Source organism: Chinchilla lanigera, unplaced genomic scaffold (genome assembly GCF_000276665.1).
Source record: "Chinchilla lanigera isolate Chin_1 unplaced genomic scaffold, ChiLan1.0 scaffold00062, whole genome shotgun sequence".
Lineage (NCBI taxonomy): Eukaryota > Metazoa > Chordata > Mammalia > Rodentia > Chinchillidae > Chinchilla > Chinchilla lanigera.
In genome coordinates this window covers 4,307,375-4,327,016 of record NW_004955463.1, presented here as the reverse complement: position 1 = coordinate 4,327,016, position 19,642 = coordinate 4,307,375, and the positions used below count along the sequence as shown (strand labels likewise).

Genomic DNA, 19,642 nt, shown 5'->3' with positions numbered 1-19,642 from the left:
GAAGAGTGGGAATTTTCTTATCTATGTGTCTCACGTCTCACAGCTAGTCTGGTTTGTGGAGAGTTCCTGTAGCCAAAGGCGGCCTACTTTGATCCCGACCTGCTGATTCGTCTGTGAGTCTGTGCTTCCCTCATGTTTGGCAACTGCATCTCTGCCTGAAAGTTCTTCGGCCCCAGTTTGTGAGCCCTACGCAGAGGAAAGGGAAATTCTTCGCGGTTTCAGCCTCACTTGCACAGCGGATTAGCAGCACCCTCCTCTTGGTCAGTCTGAAATCAGTGCGTTTGTGGTTTGCTACAGCTGTCATTAGGAAGTACCGCACACACGGTTTCTTAAATAACAGAAAGTTCCTCTGCCACAGTTCTGGAGGCTAGAAGCTCCACGTCAAGCTGTGGCAGGATCTTGATCTCTCTGCAGGCTCCAGGGGAAGATCTTCCTCGCCCCCTCCGGCTTCCGGTACCCCAGGCATTCCCTGGCTGCTGCAGGCCCCCAGCCTCTGCCGCCGTGGTGACAGAGCCATCTTCTTTCTCCCGTGTCTTCTCCGTCTCACATGCTGTCCTATCTGTGTCTGCCCTTACATGACAGCAATTATGCGGGATTAAAGCCTTACTCCCTTCCTGTGACCTCCCTTTAACTAATCACATGGCAAAGACCTATTTCCAAACAGGTTTAGAGCTACAGACGTTGAGTATTAGGACTCCAATATATACATTTGGGGCATATGTAATTCAATCCATAAACAAGCACCATTAGTTACCACGATTCGAAATTCAAAACAACTCCAATGTGAATAAACAAAATGTGTTACTTTTATAACATGGACTGTTACTCAGAAATAGAAACCATTAAGTAACTGATGACCACGATATGACAGGTACATTGCAAATGCACCATGCACCGTTTTTCTTAGCTACAGCATGAAAAGCAGAATCTGTAGAGAAAAAATAAGAAATGGACTTCACGTTTGGTGGACTCTCAATGTTTGTTCTTGGTAAGATATTGTTAAAGAATAAAGGGCAAACCGCAGGCTAGGAATAAATATAGCATAGAAATCTTCCATAAAAGTTGTATCTGGAATATTTACAGAACTTATGACTCAATACTAAGGAAAGAAATGACCCAACTAAAAATCAGCAAAGATTTTAACAAACATTTCAAAAATCGCTAATAAGCCCACAAAAAGATGGTTTACAAAAATAAACGTCATAGGGTTGCAAATTACGTGGCACTGAATTAATGTTATATATTCATTCTTATACATAATATTCTCAGTCCGGCAAAACAGATGCTGGCAAGCATGTGGAACAACTGGAACTGTCATACACTGTGAAGTGTACATTGTATAACGACTTTGCAGGCCTATCTGGGAGGTTTTTACAAAATTAAACATGCATTTTAGACTATACATCTACTAATGGTACCTCTGGAGATTTTTTTCCTACTCAATTATGTATATAAAGATAAGTATTATTTAGGTATTAAATGAATGATACAGGGCTCCCTACTAATCTATTCTTATTTTTTTTATTGTAAAAAATTAAAGCATTAAGAACACTTAGAAGTAGTTGCAGTATAAGTAGAGTATAAGTATTTGGAAACGGGAGGACTTTTGATGCAATGTCACTTCATTCTCAGTACCCCTTCTGAGTAACAGTACCCCTCCCTCACAGGCGAATTCTTGGGAAATTCAATGTTAGGAAAAGTTACATACGGAAATTGAAGATATGAATATTCATTTTCTTAAAATTACCCATGCCCCCACCCTTTGGAAAGCTGTGCATGCTTTCAGGTACAGCTGCCCCAGTTTGTAGATCTGATGTCTAACTTCAGGCTGGGAAATAGATGATGGTGAGGAAAAGGAAGAGGCGAGAGATTTAGGAAGAAAACTGGCATGCTGGCAATGAAATGCAAGAAAATGGCAAAACACAGCCACAGAGTTTCTAGATAGTGAATTAACAGTGAAGACACTATTAATTCAGGAAAGTGAGCATGTTTTGAGGTTGTGTATTTTTAGATATTTAAGCTTAAGGGATTTGCGGAGCACTCAGATGCACCTATTCAGACTACATAAGTGATTCTGATCTCTGGGAGAGAGCCCTGGGTTGGAAATGTAAAAGTGGAAATCTCTGTCATTCGGATTTTAGTGTAAGCCGTGGATTTGATTGAGATTCCTTGAAAGATAAAAAAAATGGGAAGAATTTTGGAAGTGTCTTCTTCCCCACACTTTGAGAGTCTCGTTCTAATTTATAACCTTGATTATCCAGAATCCCCACACAGGGAATGCGTAACTAACTCTCCCGTGCAGAACCAGTGAAAGAGGCGGTGCTTACATCTCAGCCTGTGCAGGCACAGATATCCAGGCTCCCTCCTGAGGACCACGTAGACCTGCATACGATCCTCAACAGCTGATAGCGGATGACAGCTTCTGGGACCAAGGGAAAATACAGCGGACCTTGATTTCATCTCATGATCTGCTTTTATTTTTAAGGCCAACATGAACCAACTACATTGTCTAATCATAATGGGAAGATACACAGTGAGCTCAAGGACTCTTGCTAAAGATTTATGACTCAGAAGCTCTTTATTATCTCCTTAAATCCTCTAAGAAAAAAACAAAGAATGACTCCTCCAAGGAACATTCTTCCCCCGTTTGAGGATGGCAAGTCCCAGGGTGTATCATACCAACTCTGATATACTTTAATCTCATTTTATTTCAGCAAAGAACCACCATCATATTATCTTCTTTTCCAAACAAGTATTATTTTCTTTTTCTATTATGGTTAATGGTCACTGAGGTTCAAAATCTTTGAACCCTTATTTTCTTTTACCTCTTATGTATCTCAATTAGGAAGTCCATTGATTTTCACTTTAGAGTGATCTCTTGAATTAATCACCAATTTCCTATTTCCATTGATACTTATTTGTTCTTCTTAGATCCTTGAACATAACTACAGAGGGTCTGAGTCTTAATTTGCAAATGTAGGTGTACCAAAAATGTTGCATTTCTTCATTTTTTAAAAATATGAAGCAATTCTGACACTGAATATATACATGAGTGGGATGGTGAAAGTTTGACCGTTATCATTTCTAATAGTTTATCTTCATCCAAAGCAAAGTTGTACAAAGGCCCTAGGTTTTTCTTCTTTTAATCAAAAGTTTTAGAGCTAGAGGTGTGTAGTTCAGTGGTACAGCACTTGCCTGGCATGTGTGAGGCCCTGGATTCAATCCTAGCACCAATGGGAGGCAGGGGGAAACTTATTTTCTTGGGCTATGAGTTGTTATTAGTTATCCTAAGGCATGAAATCCCTTGCAGCTCTATAGACTCTTGCTTCTACACCATTCTTTGGGTTCGGGGGTGTTGTGGCAACTTGGAATACTATGCCTTGGGCTCCCCACTTCCCTAGTTGCACCAGGAAGCCACACCCCTAAGATCCTGCTCACTATTCAAGGAGCATCTACCAAAGGGTCTATGGGACGTACTACTTTCTCGTAAGACTCGGAGACCTCTACCTCAGAAATCTTTTCTCTATCACTAACTCTCAAAACACAGTTTCTCCTCTCATCTTTTCAGAACTTTGAATAAACACTTTGATGGCTTGCGTTTTAACTACAGGCAAGGAAAACTCTAAATTTCAGACTGCTTCTGCTTTATGCAAAGTACTTCCCTTGAGTTCAGAAAAGTAAATCTAAGTTACCTACTTGAAGTAGTGTTAACAGTTGTGGGAATATAGAGATCACAAACATTTCAAGGAGTTGTTCTGCCTATACACAGGTTATGTACAAGTTTGGCTATGTGTCTATCTATGATGAAGCTTATCCTACGTGAGTGCCTCCATGTGGCATGTAGGCAATTCAGCTTTATTTTGACTCTGATTGAGCAAGATAAGAATGCTTGTTTCTTTACTTCCTGAATATAGATCTCTAAGACAGTAAGCATTGTTTCTGAGACACAAAAATGGAAAATGAACCTGGATTCCATTCAGCCTCAAATTTCTCAACTTCTCTTTCTTTATTCACTTCATAGACAAAGCTATTTAATCTGTAAATACAACTTTAATAATTGCTGGAGGCTAATCCCTAAAAGCAATGACAGTTCTCACATTTGTCTTGTAAAGAAGAGTTGTGACTGTATTATGTAGTAAGTACTGAAATTTGCCTGGATTTCCTGCACTTTGTTCTTTGAAGATGAGCTCTTGATTCTCCAGTGAATACTAAAGAGAACAGAGTGTCATTAGGTAATGTCAGGTCAGGATTGTTTTTCAATCCCAGCTTGAATAGCATAGAACTTTCTCCGTTGTTGGCATTTCTGTATCCTTATCCTTTCAGATCGCATTTGTTTAATGCTTCTAAACAATTCCATGTTAAGGGTTTCATTGCTATGGAGTTAGCAACAGTAGTAATGACTCTCCCATTTAAATTATCTACTATTTTGTTGCATGGTTATACACACTGTCTTCAATTTTTGTTTTGATGAAGAGGTTGTTGAGACCCACATATATGAAAAGGCCTGGCTAAACCCATACAGGTTGCTAGTAAGAGAGTCAGGATTTAAACTTCGTTTTTTTCCACTACCCACGGTGTCATATAAAACAGCATCCTCTGAAATACAGCTACTTGTAGTAAGAACATTCTGTAGTGTGTGATGTGGATGACAGTTTTGTTGTAAAAATGCCATCCCTGCAAAGTCAGTTTACTTTCTTTTCTAAATTATGCCTATTTCAAAAATCTTTTAGGAATATTCTAATTGCCATGGTTTAACATTCCTACCACTCTAATGGGTTTGCACATTGATATTTCCTGTTACTAAACTGTGAAAAAATGATACCAAATACAGTGAGGGAGTTTTTGAAGGATTATTCCTGCTCAGTAATTCCTTACCATGTCACGGTTTCAGGCCAAATGTACCCCAAATACAACAAAATTTACCAAAACAACCACAACAAATAAAGACTTCATTATACGGTCAACATCTCCTGCACTGAAACCCAATGGAATGTGGTCATAGAATGAGCAGATTAAGTCTCAATGGCTGGATTTCCCTGCAAGAAAGACATATAGGATTTCTAAAGAGAAGTATGTCTTTGTCAGTCTTATTGACCTGATTTGTGTGTATCTTCTAATTTTTAATTAGATCCACAGAGTATGGAAATCTTGGTATAACTAGTTTTGAATTTTGCATTTCACATACTAGGCTCACCTGTGATTTTTAGTGGCTGAATATTACTCATTTAACCTTCTACTTGTCACTTTTAGTAGGCACTGCTTGCTGTTTCTAAGTTTTTGCTGTTCTAGATATATTGAATAAAATAGTACCTGCTGTAATGCATATAGATTTTAATTATATCCTAATTCCTTCAACACTGGATTGGGTCTAAAAATAGGCACGTTTTAATGAATCTTGACACATTTATGCAATACTGCTTTCTAAAAAGATTATCAGTCACTTCCCAAAATACAGGACGGAGCTTGGTTTGAATATATCACAACCTTAGAGCGCTGTGTAAAAACATGCTTTAATTCCTCTGCTGTAAAACACTCCCCGTACTAGAGCCCGCTATGGCAGTGAACTGTTCGCCATGTGTGGGCCCCTCACCCACGACTCTTCCTTGATGTTTTATTACCTGGTACAGCGCTAAAGTGGAGCTAGACTTCACCTTGGTTCAATGCCGGTCCCACCCCACAATGGCCGTACAACCCTTGGACAAATTACCTCTTAGCACTTGATTCCTCGTCTGGGTAACAATACCTTCCTCACAGGATTTTTTGAGAGCTAAATTTAATACCTGCCACATTTTGAAATGGAAATGTACATTCTTTTGAAATTAAACCCACATCCTTTTCAAACTCCTAAATTGTGCTCTCCTCAAAACCTTTAAAGACACATTTATCAAACAAATGCAATTTAAAGGCAGGTCCGAGAGAGCTCATTTATTAAGCTGCATCTGAAAGATCTATTAAAATGTTTAAAATGTGAAATACTGCCATGTAAACATGGATTTAGGAAGAAAATTGTGTCCTTAAATTTCTATCATTGAGCGTGTCATCTTGTTGCTGATCAATACCAATTATTATTTTGTTTGCTCTAAGTTGGCCTTATTCTTTCCCCTTTAAATGGAAATTTGGTCCCTAAGAATGCACATAGAATATTTTATTAGTCTTGACACAGGGAAAATTAGATGAACTTTTTATTTCTTCCTTTGTGCTCTCCTTGGGAAGCTGAGATGGACGTAAAAACTGAATCCATTGTTCACGTCTCAGTTTTCTCCCACACTTTTGTTTTGGACTCTCAGAATTATGTTATGAAGAGATACCAACTTAAACCTCCACTTTGTTTGTTGTCTGCATTCCTTCTTCCGCTTAGTTCAGCCACACACTTTGATTTCAAGACTAATTCACTGACATAACAAAGTTTACCGAAGGCTTCTACTGGTGAGCAATCGTCCACATAACATTTTTTACACTCTCAGATCTTTTCAGGGAATACAAGAGCCTCACATCTAAGCATATTAAATTTACCTTGTTCATTTTCTTCAAATTTTTAGGATAGCAACCTATGTCGTTATGCGGGATGCTGATGCGTCCTGCCCAGAGACTCCTCATCCCACTTGGGATTGGGAGCCTTGGAAAGAACTATGGGTCGTCTCTGGTCCAACACCCACACTCAGTACTTTGGCCTGAAAATAACTGCTGCAGCCAGCTACTACCCATTGCAAGTGGGACAGGTCAGAATGGTCCAGTTTCAAGCAGTCTCCACAGGATTTATCAAACTCTCTCATAGTCTTGAGTTTCCCTGTAGTTCCTGGGGTTTGACCACAGCCCTCCACTGCAGCAAAGCCATGTTTTGCCCTGGTGCTGTGTATCAGATCCAGCTTGCTGATGGCTTCAAAAGCATTGGTCAGTTAATGGAATTTTGTCTTACAATACTGCTAGACTTCCTTTTCTCTTTTTTCTAATTTGTGAAAGCAGAGGAGACAAAGGTATTGTCTTAGTCCAATCATCTTTATTTAATCTCCTTGCTAATCATTGGTATTTGCTTCAGTTATATTTAGTGGTCTACCTATGAACACTTAAACCCATCTGAACTACTAGATAAAACTAGACAATGATTTATATCTTTATTTCAGTTACTCCCATAAGGGTCATAAGCAAAACACAAGGAAAATGCTACAGAGATCAGAGTTCTACTGCCTGAGTTGAAGGTATCCATGTTGGACCTTGAATGAGATATTGGGTGTGTACATAGGTGTATAAAGACTACTAGCAACTACTTCAGCTTGAAATATTCATGACAGAACTCAGGCACCTGAAGTGATAATGTGAAAAAAATCTGTAGATACAATACCTGCCAGAGATCATGCCACAAAATATGAAATGGTAACAAGGCCCCTAAATTTGCAATAGTGCTCATGTGGACATGTGGGGAATGCTCATTTATTTTTGATTGACTGGAGCTGGGGATTTCACCAAGGAACTTCACACTAAGTAACTTTCTCAGCTCTCTTTTTGAGAAAGAATATCACTAAGTCCCTAAGCATCCCAGAGTGCTTGGATTTCAGGTGTGCAACACTGTGCCTGGCGGAATGGCCCAATCTATTATGTCTTCTGCGAAACTACTGAACATATTCTTTTAAGTGGGATGTTAAGTGGTTCTTTAGGGAGTCATTTCTGAATATAACTGTAAGAAAACATTCACCATTGAAAGATTATCTATATCTGGAATAGCTTAGCTAGGAAATTTGGGGGCAGAAGTGGTCAAGTCTGCAACAAAGAGGAGTCTCAAGTGAAGTAGCATGTATGTAAAAATGTTTATCTTCAGCCAGGTATGGTGGCCCATGCCTGTAATCCCATCACTTTGGGAGGATGAGACAAGAAGATCATTAAGTATGAGTCCTACTTAGCAAACTTAGCAACTTAGTAACACCCTGACTCAAAATAAAAATTTAAAAAGCACTGGGAAAGGATTAGGGATGCAGTGTAGTATGAAGGCCCTGGGTTCAATCCCTGGTATTGCAAAAAGGTGGGGAAAGGAATTTTATCTTTTTCCTAAAGAGAAATGGATCTTAAAAGGTTGAAAAATAAGGCTTTAGAGAATGATCCTACAACCTGAAGCCCCTGTAAGAGCCAATGGAAGAGCCTGTAAAAGCCCCTGTAAGCCAATGTATTCTTTGTTCAAAAACTAACCCCCAATAGTATTTCGAAAACCACAGCTTATATCTCATGTTGCAAAACCATAAACAAAATTCATCTGTACTTTGGTTCGTCTACTGATGTCTTTGGACACTGATTTAAAATTTCAGAAAAAATTATGAATTTAGCTTTTATTCAAAATTAAATAAGCAAAAGCAAAAATTTTAAGAAACTTTTACAAATTACTTACATAAAAGAAAGTGAATAGAGACAGTCACAAGTTGGCAACAAATAATTACAAAAGTCTCTAGGGCAGCATGAAGATAAACCATGTCACAGCATGGTGATCTAACTGTGATATGAATAAGGCATAACTCACATTTGCACCAAGACCAGAATTAAAAAACAAAACAAACTTTAAAAGCTTAGTTCTACATTAAGCTTCTTCTCTTCCCCCGGTCCTTAATGGGTTTATCCTATGTAATTCTTAAACACATCATGTCAAACTATAAATCACATAGATGGGCAGTTAATGTGAAAAGCCCCTAAAATGTACAAACTAACTGGTACTGAATTGAGTCCTCCATTTACCTTTATGTACAATTACATGTAAACCATAATTTCACAGTTTTGAGTGTTTTATGAATAGATGCACAGTACCATGTCAGGTTTGCAATTGTTCCTGAAAACTGGCTCTAGGTTCTGCATCCAAAGCCTGCTGGCCACTGGAATGCAAATATTTACATAAATAAGAAACTGTGTCATAGTCAATGGTCAAGACAGTTCAGCAAGAGCAGTACTTCCAACAAAGAAGGATACTTGGTACCATATTTTACGTACTTGTGCAAATAAAAGCATTAGGACAGAGAAATCTGAGGCAAATACAATTTGCAAAAACTTATATCGCTACTGCTGTAAACCAGGCAATAAATGACCCTCGGCAAGTTCTGCTCTCTATGGCTTTTTTTTTTTTTTTTAATTTTAAAGCCAGAGAAAATGCACACACACTACCCAGACACGCACATACATACATACATACACACCCACACACTACACACATACATACACACAGAGTTCTTAATTCATTTTAGTATATGGTACATAGTGCAACTTTATCACAATGTAGAGGTTTGACACACATTCGCTGCGTGTTTTTCTGTGCAAGTTCTTAGTGGTCTAAATCCTAGTTGAAGGTATTCACCTGCAGATCCACATGGTTCAGGAGGTTGAAGGAAAAAAGGTTCATTACATTTCTCAAACCAGCACTGGATGTGCAAAGGCAGCGGACAATCTGGCTGTCACAGCCAGATTAGAGTAACTTCAAAGTAAGATCTAAGCAGTTATTTATTTAGATTGGTCTCTAGAAAAATATGTCAGTATATGCTGTATTTTTGTCAAACGTTCTTCCAAAGATTTCATGGACAACACCGACAGCTGATACCGAGGATCTACAGGAAGAACTGCAAGAAGCCACCAACACCACGCAGGTCCATTAGGAGTTGCCTAAAAATAATCAACAGTGGAATTGGTAGTATTAATAAAGTGAGAGTTTGGACAACAGTAACGATGATAAAGCCACTATTTACTGAGCATTTTACATGTGCTGGTGCTATTTCAAGTTCCTTCAACAATCTTGTAGGCCAGGCAATTATTATGTTCATATAAATAGGGAAACTGGTGCCTGGAAATGTAATGCAATTTTCCAGTACCTCTAAGCTCCTATGTGGCAGAGCCAACATTCCAGTCCAGACCTGACTCCACGGCTACCGTTCTTTGCTCTGTACTGCACTGCCATAGGGTATGGTTTCTGGGCCTAAAGCTAATGACACCTGGGGCCTGGTATTTCTTTGTGGCGTGAAGCTGTCCTGTGCATTAATGGTATATTTAGCAGCATCTCTGACCATTACCCACTAGATGCCAGCAGTACCTACCCAGTTGTAACAGCCAAACTATCTCCAGATGTTAAATGTCCCATGGGAGCAAAACTACTCCCGAGAACTGCTTTCTTAAAATATATATTTAAAGAATTAAGCAAAGTTAACTGATACTTAAAATTTCTTTAGAAAAATGAAATCCTAAAAATGGCATGACAAAATTATCTTGGTTTCGAGTTTACTTTGAAAAATAAACATATCTCCAGCAAAGCAGTCCCTCTGAGGTTGCAAGAGCTGGCAAGTTGCTACTGCAAGGACTAAGAATTACATAAAAAGATTTTTAACCCTGCCCAAAATGGTCACTGAACTGTGTATGAAACATGAGGTTTCAGAATGACAAAAGGAATTTCAACAGTGATTTCAATAAACTCCTTGTACAGCCAAATTAGACTTCCATATTGGCACGTTATGGGTTCCCAAATCTCTTCTTCTACACTCTAGAGAGAGACATGAGAAACTACATTTACATGAATCCCTTCCTCCATTAAGGTCCAGATTAGACTTGGCCAAGGAGACCTCTTGTGAGAATGCAGACATGGAAAAGAGGTCATTATTCTCTGGAGACTGTTGCAAATGAAGGGTAGCAGCTTCCCAGGGAAGTCTTGAAAGCCACTTGCTCCACTGCTGTAGGCTGATATATACTGGTAGAGACGCCCTCAGTTCCTGAGAATTACAGCAGCTTCCTGTTATGGTTTGTATCTAGATGTTCCCACAAAGCCTCATGCAGCCACAGGGCTTTTTTGGAGGTGGCTGAATCTAGAGTGTGTGACTGATTTGTAGTGTGATGCTGGGATTAAGGGTGTGAGTGCTACACCTACCCTAGGGCAGGTAGTCTGCATACAGTATAAGGGACAAAAACTTCTTGTCCCTCACTTGTTGCTTTTGCTGTTTTCTGCTGCCATGAACTGTTGCCCTCTGCTATGTGCCACCCTGCCTTGGAGCAAGCTGACTAGAGACTGACACCTCTACAAACTGGGAGTTACATAAACCTTACTCCCTTAACTTGTGGGTGTTGGGTATTTGGTCTCAGCAGCAAAAAATGTAATGAAGACACTTCCCCACAATTGCTTGAGAAGCACCTGCTGTGTTGTTCCAGTGGCCAGTAGTGACAGTAGATTTCTTGATCTATAGATAGAGACAACCCAGATTTTCATTCCTTCAGGTTTCCAACTGCCACATAAAGTCTATGCCCTACTGACAGGGCATGAGACTCCATTTTCTTTCTGTAACTCCATTTAGAAGTCACTTAAACTCACTCATACTGTAAATGAACTCACTCCTCCCCTCCTTAGCTAACCATAAACCCACGAAGAAAGACCAAAGCCATAAAGTGGGGGAAACAAACAGAACAAACTGAGAAGTAAGCTAAACGTTCAACCACAATGCCCACCTGAAGGGCAGATGACCAACAACCGCTGGGAATTGTAAACCTTGTGAAGATTATGTGGCATTCTTATAAAATTCCCAAAAATTAGGTAATGTGGCAATGTGGTTACCATGGAAACCTAACAGGTATTTAAAATAGATGCAAAGTCCACCTGGCATTCTCTGACTTGGTATTAGGGCTTGTTGGTCACCGGCTCAATAACGCCTCATTTGTTCCTATATTCGGTCTCTCCTGAGTGTTAGCTCAATTTGTCACAACACTGCAGTAAATCCTGCATTCCTGGAATGTGTAAAAGCAGCTGCTTTTGTTTTCCTAACTGAATCCTGACTTGAGAGCATATAGCAGTATGTAGTGGCAGAGGTGCAGTGCAGAAGTGGATGGAAGTGGTGAAAATCACAGGAAAGTAATGTTGAATTTTTCTGTAGTTTTTGGTAAGATTTAATATTTACTTATTCAGTTTTGATTTGATTCAGGTAACTAGGTTGAAACAAGTATGTAGCAACTGATAATATGGTAAACAAAGAATGAAAATGGTGCTCAATTTGGGGATGGCTTGATACTGAAATTTCATGTTCAAGTGGAGGATTCAGATGGACTTAGACCAACACTGAAAAATGCCAGGAGAGGCAGTGGGCATCACAATGGGATATAGCATCACTCCATCTTCACAGAATTACTGATAGCCAGTCCTTTATGAATTTGTTTGTTCCCTTCTGATGACAAACAATCCAGTCCAACTCAAAATGCTTATGCCTAAAAGGTAATGGCTGGATGATCCTACAGTCAGATCTTCCAGGATAGGAACCCTCCTTCGAGCCTCCTGCAATGGCCACTACACAGATCTGCGTGCACAGAAAATGCAACAGATGTTAACTAAATTAAGCTTAATGGTAAACTCTTAAGTACTTGAGCAAGACCTTATGGTTAATGGTTTCATGAGGGGTCAGGAATTAAATATGAACAGATGAAAATGGATTGAAGCAATGGGGTAAGATTCTGGGGGGAAAAGACAGGTGACAAAAGATTTTTTAAAGTATAGAAAATGATACATCTTAACTGTCCAACAGCAACAGCTGATGGGTCTTGTCTCGTATTTAATTTTATATCCTTCCTTCTGAACATGTGCAGAAAAGAACCCTTTCCTGCTCTGGCATGCCTTCCCATAGGCAGGTTATCTGACAGCTATTTCCACCTTTTACCTATGTAAAATGTAATGGATACTGCTGCTCCGGAGACTACAGTCATAATTCTAAAGGGGGAGGGGTCAAAGCACATGCCATCAAAAAGGAAAATGGAGGAAGAAATATAGCTTGAAAGCAGTATCAAAACCATCATACCTGAAGGTTCTCTTCCCTTTCAGGCATTGATCCAAAGTGCTGAAGAATCTGGCTTCGAAATCTGTCTCTTAAATTCTGAAACCAGCTGCAGGCTTGAGAATAAACCAAATCATGAAGTTCTCTGAGACTCTTTACCTCGTCTTCATTTTCAACCTAGAAGATAACAGCCGATAAGAGATCTCTAATCATTCTGTCCATATCACTAACCCTTCAAAATGCAAAAATATCAAAAAATAGGTGAATAACCATTTCAGTGCTAGATTATTAGGGAATATTATTTTTATGATATAACTGCATATATTTCGCATCTCATAGGGCTAAGGATCAGACTGAAGAAAGAAAGCAAGTCCTGGCCTCCTCTTGATTCTGCTCCTTAGCAGTGGCGAATCACAGACTCTACTAAAGCCCCCAACTGTAAGGGGAAGGACTGAGAGTGAGTTTTGGCTGTAGGTCTATACAAATTTGGAATTTCTTTTGTCTTTTAAAAACACTAAAACATGAAAGTGGCAGAAGACATTTGCTACAACAAAAGGAAAAATGAGGAGTTAGGGTGCAGAGCACAGAGCAGAAAGTAGTAACACAAGGAGGTCCGACACACACCAACTTTACCAAAGGACTAGGTCAAAACAAACCAAAAACAAATAATTTGGCATACAAAGCTAGTAAATCAAAAGAAAATGATTGACTTCTCCAAAGACTTAAGCCTCTGTATTCCCCCACAACTTTCCATCCACCTAAGTCACCAAGTGTAAAGACTAAATGCACAGTCTTCCGGCCTCAGACCCAGAGAAGGAATCTCACAGAACTCAGGCGGAAGATCTAAGTTAACACATTCATTTTCTATTGATTCCTTTAAAACACACTAATCTCCCATTTGCTACATGCTGGGAAGTGCTTCATTTCATATACATCTGAATAAATAGCAGGCTGACTCAGCCTTTCCCACTCCAAGGATGACTAATATTAACCAAGATTTGAAATATAGACAGTAAAGTAAAAGCACATAAGAGACAAAAGAATACATTTTACTTGTGAAAACAATTGAAATAAAAATTTAAACTTAAAAAGTATTTACATTTTGTATAACTTGAATGTACTTAATGCCACTGTACACTTAAAAATGGTTAAAATGGTAAATTTTCTGTATGTATTGTTTTTCTAAATGGAAGAAGAGAAGGCAGAAAGGAAAGGAAGAAGGAAGGAAGGTAGGTAGAGGACCATAAAACCGAAGCATTCTTGTCTTAGAATGACTATACTACTAGACATAATTATCAACTAACACACATGGGACTTCATATGAGCAAGAAATAAACTTGTAAGTTGCTAAATCACTTCTTAAAAAACCCTCCTTTACATTCTCACAAAATTCAAGGGTTGGTAAGAATTGAGTCTGAGCTGGATAAGGGAGACAGCCAAGAAGCATACAGAAATTTTATTTATTTTTTATTTTTAATTTTTTTTTGATGCTGGGAATTGAACTCAGAATCTTGCTTGTACTTGCAGGCAGGCACTTGTGCCGCTGAGCTATATTCCCAGCCCCAAGCACACAGAAATTTTAAAAGCAAGCTTTTAAAGCTAAGATTATTACTGTAATAATATAAAAACTTAACATTTCATTGAAGTCATTGAAAAGTGCTACAATTAAAAAAAACAGATGCAAAAAAAAATTTGCACAGCTTTTCCAGGATGGTCAAGAAAATCACTCAATAGATGATAAAATTAAGATAAAAAATTAGACATTCCTAAGACCACAAAGACCTAAAGAACTCAATTTTCTAAATATTAAATCAATTTTCTAAATAGGATTTACATATGCTATTGTACTGTGTGTTTTCCTATACCTAGACTCAAGGAATTTTTGCCATCAAATTCAATGAAGTTGTAAATTGCATAAAATTAAAATTTGCCTTCGGGAAATCATACCATTAACCAAGCATGCCTAAGACACAAACTATATTAATCAACTTAAAATTTTAGCCACATAAGATTTTTCACCTATTACCCAGAGCAAAGTGTCCCATGGCCTGTACAACATGACAATTATCAGACTCAGTTCATCACCACAGAGGCAAGACAGCTTCACAATAAAACTCAGAATTTGGTGTCAGAGTGAGGCTTTGAATCATTTAGATATAGGAGCTTGGGAAAATTAATTAACACCTCTGAATTGTATTTTCTCCATATCTTATTTCACAGAATTTTGAAAATTCAAAGCACTAACGTTTGTGAAAATGTCTTATAGTGACACCCAATAAATGGTGACTGAAATACAAGGCCTAACTAGATGGGTGACAGTCTGTAAGATCTATAATTTTATTATGCCTTTTCACCCTAAAATTGTCTTCAATTTGATATTTACAACATCACAAGTCATTTCCTAGCACTTCAGCTAACTATAATTGAGAAATTAGGGTCTGGAGATATAAAAAGAAACACATTAACACTGTCGAACAAAGATTTCACCATAACCCTACCCAGGTAAAATATCAGCTACATATATATACTGACAGTGCTTTATCAGTAATGCCTCAGAGTTTTAACACAGTGTTTAACTCAATTTATTTTTCACTAATGTTATCTTTGTGTCTTGGTTACTTTTCTCTCGTTGCTGGGACAAAATACTTGATGCCCAAAATTAAGGAAGGAAAGGTTTATTTTGCTTATAGTTTGTGGAGGTTTCAGTCCATACTCGGCAGGTTACAAGGCAGAGTGGCACATGGCAGAGGGCTATAGCTCATGGCAGCAGAACACAGCAAAAGCAACAAGCACAAAAGGGAGGAATGGCCGCTAGCAGCCTCTTCCTCTCCCTTACATATGCAAACTATCCACCCCAGGGTGGGTGCAGCTCTCACACCCACAATCAATCAAACCCTAAAAGCCTGCCCCATGACCGCATGAGGCTTTGTGGGGGGACACCCAGACACAAACCATAACACTTTGGCACAGGAACAATCTTAATATATAAAATAATTCCTACAGGATTTTATGTTTTTACATCAAATTTTAATCTAATTAGAATTCATACTAATGGGGGCTGGGGATTTAGCTCAGCAGCACAGCGCCTGCCTGGCAAGTACAAGGTTGTGAGTTTGATTCCTAGTACTGGAAAAAAACCAAAAAAAAAAAAAAAAAAAAAATTCATACTAATAAACAGTATGAATTGTAGTATGAATTGAAGCACTTTTCAATGAAACAAAGCAGATGTTAGCAACCCTATAAAATTGAGATGGGAAAAAAGAATAAATTAATTAATTAAAAAAAAACTTAGATGGTTTGGACATTCAGTTTGGTCAACCACTATTGCTAAATAACTACCTGGCATATAACACAAGCATGCAGACACAGACATATAACCTATGTACTATGCTGGTTGGTAAGCATGCAGAAATAGAGAGGATGTCAGCTTTAGTCTCCCCAAGTTCTCCTGCATGTATGATACAAAAGCAGGATAGGAAAACTGTAAACCAGAACTAGCCCTCATAAGTCACAGTGATGAGGGTCTCTGATATGAAGAACTGGTTCATACTCTTGAAAATAACAGCCTGTACGCTTGCACCAATTCCCAGCACAGAGTAGATTATGCTAGGGGAGAACAACTTTACATACCGTAACATCTTCCAAATATTCAATGTCTGCAGTACAATATCCATCTTTCATTCCTCTTTTTAAAACCCTAAACCGCTTTCCTCCGACCGTATCAACCACAGACCTTCCATCAGGTAAGAAATGTACATTTCTAATTTGTAACATACAACCATAATCTGCAAAGCTGAAAGAAAAACTCTGATTAATATCAAAGTTCAAGCATACAAATGCAAGTTTTCATCCATACTTACAAAGTTCAAAGGGACATACAAACATTTCAGTTCACAAAAATCATACCTATTTTGTGTATCACTGACACACATCCCAAACTGCTTGGTTCCAGTCTGTATACTTCTTCGAATCATCAACCTGTATCTTGGCTCAAATACATGAAGAGGGCAAGGCACAGTGGGATAGGCCATAGTGCAAACAAATATTGGAACATTCTTGGTCAAGCTGAAGGAGAAGAAGTTTCATTATTACAGGTCAAGACATAAAACCAAAATCTATTAGTTCTCAAGTGATTTTAAATCCTGGCAAGAACAAGAATCAGCATCCCCATCAGTAAGCTCATGTTGATACAGTATTAATTCTAAAAATCTGTGATCCTCTTTTTTCTAAGTTTGAATTTTGAGATACCACATCATTTTACAGAGTTAAGTTCCTTTATAAATCAAAAGCAAATTTATCATAACTAGTACTTTGTATTAAAATGTATTTAAAATATATGCAAACCCTGGACAAAGTTAATGGCTTTTATGCACAAGAAATCTTATAGTTATTCTTAGATAAGAGTAAGAAAAAAATGAACTCCTACAATAGAGGAATTTTTTTTTTCTTGTCTTTTTGAGACAAGGTTTCACTATGCAGTTCAGGCTGGCTTTGAACTCACTTTGTAGCCCAAGTTGGCTTTGAACTGGTGGCAATCCTGTCTCAGTCTCCCGAGTGCTGGGATTATAGGCCTGTGCCACTATGCCTAGCCAAATAATTCTTAAGTATTAAGATATTTTTAAATTATCAAAAAACATAATTCAAGAAGACAACATTTTTCCCCAGGTAAGTAAAAATGATGTAACATTTTTCACAAGCAGGTTGGTAGATAGTAACAGAAGAACAAAAGCAATGCCCAGTTTTGACAAGAGTATTGGAAATATTGCCAACGTGGGGGCAGTTTGAAATAGGACAAATGGGCTAAAGAAGCACTTGGCATTATATATTGGAAATTTTATGTTTTTGATAGGAGATGTTCTTGGAACCAAAAGCCTTCTCCTTAGAAATGATTCCAAGGTAATATACGGATGTTCACAGTAGTATCGTGGATAGTAGTCTAATTTTGGAAACAAAAACAGGAGACTAGTAAAGTACGGTATGTCCCTACAATGGAATATTATGTTTTCCATTAAATGGTAATGCATATGGCATTGATCTAAAAATAATCGTATTAATGAGAAGGTTGTAGAAGAAAATGAGTAATATGATCCAATCTTGTTTAAAATGTATCTTATACACAGTATTAAGGCCTGAATACATGCCAAAATACCAATGGTGATTCCCTTTACACAATACAGCCTTTCTTCTGCTCACTTTTTAGTTTTAAAATGACTATAAATTAGTTATGCAAATATAGTATTTAATAAAATGTTTAAAATATCTGTTCAAAGTAGCCCCACTCAGAAGCAGCAAGGTTCCCTCCAGCCTCTCTTCGCCACACTCAGCTCTGCCTGGCTCTTCCACTCTGCTGGTTCTACTGCCGTGCTTAAGATTTCAAAGGTCTAACAGCAGCTTTCTAAATCTAGCCTTTAAGTACTTATCAAAAAGGCACAGAGTCCTCACATCAGAATATTTTCTATCAGAAAACCACACAACAAAACATCAATTCCATAGGCAGTCATGCTACTAGCACTTCTGTCAACAAAAGACTGGAAAGTATTCTTTTAGTGAAGGTCACTGGCCTACTGCAGACATCTGACGAGCACACACTGGAAAAGTCTATAAGCACACCTGATTATTTGTCACAAAGTATGACATATAAAATGCTCGATTTATGTTTTGAAAAATAATGGAAACAAAAAGTTAAATAAAATAGCACATAAGATTACAATATTGTCCTCTACTGTTTGATTAAAAAATAGTAAAAGAAACAGAGTTAAGGCTGGGCGTGGTGGCGCGTGCCTGTAATCCCAGCACTCGGGAGGCTGAGGCAAGAGGATCATTGTGAGTTTGAGACCAGCCTAGCTCAGAGTGAGCTCAAGGCCAGCATGAACTGTATGGCAAGACCCTCTCTCAAAAAGACAAAAAAAAAAAGGAAACAGAGTTAAGAAATTAAAAACCTGTGAGATAAATTCAGAGACCTGTGTGACTGGTGACTGAGGAAAAGACATTAATGGAACAGGAGAGAAAAGCCCAAGAGAAGGATGTAGAAGGCAAGAAAAGACGAGCCGAACGTACCCGGCTCCCACCAACCGTGCATCCCCCTGACAGCGGCACGTAATACTCAATCCAAAGTCCCCTCTCGGTGTTTCACCTGCCTTACACTATCTGACTTCTGCTGCCCGTCAGTATCTCTGCTGAGCATTTGCTCCTAGTGACTCCTCCAAATTCAGTCTCTGCCCCCCACTTGCAAACCTCTAGTTGGCTAAAAAAAGCCCTGCTAACCAGGTCCATTTATTCTCAGCTTTTCTCCTCCTCTGTCATGACACACGACAGCTGCTCACACCAGGTTACCGTTACCTGCTCCCTTCTCTCTCCCACACCACTGCCTGCTGGCACTTCAGGAAGTTCCTCCCCTACCTCAAAAACTGCATCAGCCCAACCAGCTGAACATCTGGATGCTACCAAATGAACTCTTAAAAAATTTGTCTGCTGAAGACAGGGGAAGCTAACCAATATTTGTTTAAAATATGCTTTTGCTAGATTAAGTTGAACTAAAGACAGGATCCAGCTTACTGTAGGAAGGTTTCTCTGTACTGTTTTCAGGGGTCGTAGTTCACATTTAGTTTTTATGAGAAGAAACTTACTGTGAGAGTTCAGCAGTTTCTTCATCATATATTTTTTTTCTCTCAGACAGTTCATCAGGCAGATACTTCACTATTAATTCTTCCAACAGCTGTGTGACACAGTACCTCCTATCTGCTAGATACTAAAAAACAATATTATTTTACATTCCAATAGTAGTTTTCCTACAGTATAAAACAGGCAACACAGTTTAACTGATACATGAAAGCCTTTATTTCATACTTACACAGTCGATTCTGAGTAAGTTTAATTGGTGAGGG

General features: G+C 38.5%; 1 protein-coding gene across 1 annotated transcript in view; it reads right to left on the bottom strand.

The window, feature by feature from the left end:
* Positions 1-8,300: 8,300 nt before the first annotated feature.
* The window catches only part of Lonrf1 (LON peptidase N-terminal domain and ring finger 1), a 36,108-nt gene continuing 24,766 nt past the window's right edge, over positions 8,301-19,642 (bottom strand). The window contains exons 8-12 of the mRNA XM_005398466.2: positions 19,385-19,506; positions 16,665-16,823; positions 16,389-16,551; positions 12,783-12,935; positions 8,301-9,627 (exon numbers count right to left, since the gene is read on the bottom strand). Of these exons, the coding sequence (XP_005398523.1) occupies positions 9,469-9,627; positions 12,783-12,935; positions 16,389-16,551; positions 16,665-16,823; positions 19,385-19,506 (756 nt within the window). The 3' untranslated portion in view covers positions 8,301-9,468. The remainder of the gene's footprint in view (positions 9,628-12,782; positions 12,936-16,388; positions 16,552-16,664; positions 16,824-19,384; positions 19,507-19,642) is intronic.